This window comes from Colletotrichum chrysophilum (assembly GCF_026319265.1).
Source record: "Colletotrichum chrysophilum strain AFK26 chromosome Unknown scaffold_29, whole genome shotgun sequence".
In the NCBI taxonomy this organism is placed as follows: domain Eukaryota; kingdom Fungi; phylum Ascomycota; class Sordariomycetes; order Glomerellales; family Glomerellaceae; genus Colletotrichum; species Colletotrichum chrysophilum.
The window spans coordinates 225,058-229,537 of record NW_026517316.1 but is presented as its reverse complement, the minus strand read 5'-3'; the positions used below and the strand labels follow the sequence as shown (position 1 = coordinate 229,537).

General features: G+C 54.6%; 2 protein-coding genes across 2 annotated transcripts; both read left to right on the top strand.

The window, feature by feature from the left end:
- Nucleotides 1-936: 936 nt before the first annotated feature.
- COL26b_004711 (uncharacterized protein) lies at nt 937-2,015 on the top strand (the record flags this gene model as incomplete). The annotated part of the gene is made up of 3 exons (XM_053177580.1): nt 937-1,224; nt 1,463-1,930; nt 1,968-2,015. The coding sequence occupies 3 exons, from the start codon at nt 937-939 to the stop codon at nt 2,013-2,015; spliced, it is 804 nt and encodes a 267-aa protein (XP_053038473.1).
- An 813-nt stretch (nt 2,016-2,828) lies between these two features.
- COL26b_004710 (uncharacterized protein) lies at nt 2,829-3,213 on the top strand (the record flags this gene model as incomplete). Its single annotated transcript, XM_053177579.1, has 2 exons — nt 2,829-2,895; nt 2,951-3,213. 2 exons carry the CDS (start codon nt 2,829-2,831, stop codon nt 3,211-3,213), a joined length of 330 nt encoding a protein of 109 aa, XP_053038472.1.
- Between the last annotated feature and the right edge of the window lie 1,267 nt (nt 3,214-4,480).

The following is a 4,480-nucleotide window of genomic DNA, read 5'->3' as shown; positions in this document are numbered from 1 at the left end:
CTAGGAGCGCCAACCCTTTCGCTTTGCAGGTCCAGGCGCGCCGGGAGGGGCATTGGCCGCATTGAACTGCTCACTCGTCCCGCGGAGATTTTTCTGAGTGCGTTCACGTGGTTGGAGAGCCGGGGACGTCGTTGGGCCTTCTGCTTTTTCCCCTGCCTTTATCCCGTAACATCGTCGCTTCTTGTTGAGGGAGGGGGAAGCGCATCTCGCTCCACGAATCGCGACGGTGCCCGACGCGAGATCCCTTGGTCTCCCCGACACTTACTGTGCCCCTCCTACCACCAGATCCGCCGTTCCTAGTGTGAACCAAACAAACCGAACTCGTGGGCGTCGGCCCCGACTTGTTTTCCGTTCGTCCTCAACACTGGAGTCTGGGTGCATCGAATGCGACAGCGTACCTACCTCGGTCGGTCACCTACCTGTTTGATATCGCTTGCATGGATGCGCCTGTGGTCGTCTCAACCGCCAGCGCACGCAGCTGGAGTTTAAGTGCTTTGGCTTTTGGTTTGATGTTTTTAAACCCCCCAATTTTGCTGCAGCATGCGTTCGAATTATGATACCCCGTCTGTTACATGGACACGCCGGGATCGGGCGATAGCCGCTCCGGTCTCTACGGCCTGCCAGATAGGGCGCTCAAAGTCACAGAGAGAGAAAAGATTGACAGCGGCCTTGACGTTTAGACTTACACCCGATAACACCGCTGCACGGTTGGTTATCTACCGACTCTCAGGCGTCGCAAGAATGATAGTTGTCGTCTTTCTTCCTTCACCTGACGTGAGGCCCACGATTGACCCAACTTCCTCTCACCTTGACCGCATCGTGCTACCGGCAATCGGGGAAAGACCTAGACTATACCCGCCCGCAGCGCAGCGCATTCGGGACTAGAATATCCGAGGAGAAAACTCGGACCTTTTGTACCCTCTCGCCGTGTTCGTCATGCGCCGCCCAGACTTGGTCTTTGGCCCGCCGGGCGACGAATGGCGCTACGAGACATCGTCGCGAACCTATGATCTCACCCGGGGCCGGTCTCCGGCTTGGACGGTCGGCACCTCCCAGGGCCCCACGGAGACCTTCACATCCGTGAACCCCCACAGCACGGCGCTCGTGATTGTCGACATGCAGAATTACTTTCTGCACCCAGACTGTCGCGACCATCCCGCCGGGCTGGCCGCGGTCGACAAGACCGAGAAGGTCATTGAGAAATGCCGCGAATTAGGCGTCCAGGTACGGCGGCCGCGCTTATTTTTGTCTTTTCTCCATTTTCCCCGCCAGTCGGACTCGACGCCGGGGTTTCTCTGTGCCCGGCAGAGAGTGGGAGAGCTGTTGCTGCACCCGCATTGCATCGGAGAGGTAAGGTAGGGTCAGGTAAGCTGGACGGCAGCGGCTTACACAGCAGGGCGTAACGTTGGCTTCGCTTTTTTGTTCTTTGCACGCAAGTCATTCATTGATTTGAAACGGGCAGGTAATCTGGCTGAATTGGGGCTTAACCGACGATGATCTCGCCGTGATGCCTGCCAGCGTCCAGCGGGGCTTCTCCCGCACACTCATCCACGGCGCCTCCGCCGACGACAAGGTCGCACGTCTCGGTCTCGGCGGAGACCTAGGCGACGGCAAGGGGCGGTGTCTCGTCAAGGGCAGCTGGAACGCCGACATCTACGAGCCGCTGAAACGGTTCGCCCGTCCCGGGGACGTGCACTGCGACAAGAACAGGATGTCCGGCATGTGGAGCCCGGAGCAGCCGCTCCGGAGGTATTTGGACGGCGATGGGGCCGGGGTGCGGACACTGTTGTTCGCCGGGGTCAATACGGACCAGTGCGTGCTCGGGACCCTTACTGATGCGAATAACGGCGGCTGGGATTGCGTGATGGTCGAGGACTGCTGCGGGACGAAGACGCCTGGGGCGCCGGAGGTTTGTCTTTACAACGTCGCTGTAAGTCAACGCACCCCTCCGTTTGGATTTCAGCCAGTGGTTGCGACTACAAGATGTTATCGTGGGACTACGAGTCGCTTATTAAGAGTATTTGTCAGGGCTCGTATGGTTTTGTCATCAACAGCGATACCTTTCTTGCAGGCACGAGTTCGTGATGAGAGGATTCTGCGGGATGGTAGCCACATGATGCGCCGCCAGCCCTCCCTCCCGCCGCCTTGCGATTCTACATCTTCTGCCCGACGAGAACTTGAAAGAGCGAGCGAATGACTGAGTAACTGCGTAGATCAGCCCAAGCAGGGAGGAAACATGGGACGGCTTATCTTTTACGAACGGCGGTGCATGGCTGCGGCACGAGATGACGACCAATGGATGACCTGACCACCACATTGATCTTAGCTACACCCGCAAATTTAGCCTGCGGCAAGTCAGACTGAGAGAAGAATAGTCTCACGCTTTTCCGATCGGGTTGACTTACATTGACTTTGAAAGAATTCGAGGTATGATGAAAGTGGGAGAACAAAAGCGAACATATTCACCACGTCAGCCACCGAGCAAGGGCAACAGGGCTGCGATGATTTAATATGAAAGTCGAGAACCAAATAATGTTGACCGAGTAACATGGTCCGGTGCCAAGCTTGAATTCATCAGCTCCAACGGAAACGCGTCTGGGGTTGTTGGATGTTTGTCTGCCTTGCCCCGCCACACATATTCGTGGAGTCAACTTGCAACCAACACAACGGCACATAACGATTCCTCAACGCCGCGAGACCTCTCCACTTCTACCCTTCGTGACTCCTCATATGCAGGCTGTTGGTTATTCCTGCATGCGTTTTCAAAACTTCACCGCCCTTCATCGCGCACTCACTTCGACATCCCACGTCTAACACGCGTACCCATCATGGCCGACCGTGAGGCCAGCCTGAGCAGTGGTGCAACTGATGATGGCAACCACAAAGAGCTCGCTAGTAGGTGGTTTCTTCACGCCCTGTCAAGCGAGGTACTGATTTCCTTGTTTGCCAGTCAAGAAAGAGGCGAACAGCAAGCTATGGATTAAGAGCAACGGCAAGGTCGACTGGCACGCGGTGTATACCATGTTTTCCGCGCTTTTTGGTCAAGGCTGTTTCATATACTTCTTTTACCGCGTCTATCTCGCCTATGAGCGCAACGGCACGCTGTCGTGGTTGATTATCGCGGTCACCGTATTCGGAGTCCTGTTCACTATCCTGACGATATTGTATGTTGGAGTACACCTGATAGCGTGGTATCTCGGCTGTCTGTGGTGACCAGAAGTCCTGAAGGCTGTGGTCATGTTCAGAAGGATCGCGCGGGGCTTCTTTGACGACAGGCATGTATTTGGGATTGAGACTCTGGAGTGTGATGAGGAAAAGGCTCAATGAGAAATGTTCAACTGCCTCGTTACTTAGCCGCGTTGAGCGCAGAAAAGCGCACTGGAGCCAGAAACCAGTTTGAAATGCATTACCGCTTAACGCAAATGTTAGAGGCAAAAATTGGAAAATAGTGGACTGAATTTATGCTTCGTTGAATGTGAGCGTAGATGTCCTTCTGTGCAACTTTCTTGTGAGCACCGAGCCGCTTTCTCGGCTATGAGCTAGCTCATGGTATTTCTTTGAACTCGCTACCTCGTAAAGGTGACTTTACTACCACGTCTTATCATCGTGGATGATAGCGCTCACTTTGGGCGTAGACACTCTTCTGGGGCAACTGCTTATCGTTTACGAACGGCGGCGCCTGGCTGCATGCGGCTTCAATACTGGCGACCAATGGATGCCCACGTGAGGTGGATGAATTGTCTCCGAGAGAGACAGACAGAAGCCTCCCCGTCAGCACCACGAGGGCGTCTTTAGGCGTGGGGTATTGTTCACACTGTTCCGAGTTTTTGTGTAAGTGTGAGTGCAAAAGGTTCAGGCAAAGGTAACGACGTCTTGGCTTTGCGTTGCCTCTCACGATGTTTTTTGGGGTTCGACCTGGCAAACAGTTCACTCTCCCAAAGACGCAACTGAGGATGGAATTATGTGTATTCATGAGCTTCAATTCGTCGTCCAGAGCTATCTCACCGTTGGAAACCTCTCATCAGCCATTCTCCCCCCCTCAGCGGCGCCGCCGTGGCAGCTTATGCACGACAATACACACTTGCCTATGGGGCGGGCGCTGCTGACGATGACAGCAGCGGAACTCCGACCCAGGCATCCCATTCGACCAAGAAACTCCCCATTGCGATCTGGAGATGCCGAGTTGTGCATCGGGGCTGACCTCTTTCCCATCCCACCGTGACACACCAAATTCTCACACAAAGCAGGAAAAAAGAGTGAGGTTCTCAAGTTGTGTAACGCCCTGTTGCGCCCCCCAAACACCGTTTGAATATCCGTATCTCCTTATTGATGAACGCCAACGTATGCATTTGTACGCGCGAGTGATTCTTTGATGAATATGTGCTCGCTTGTTTTGGTGTGACCGGACGTCTCCGTCATGACGAGCGCCGGCGAGTACTCTCGACTTTGTTTGTTTTCCACAGGGCAAGAGGTCAACTTT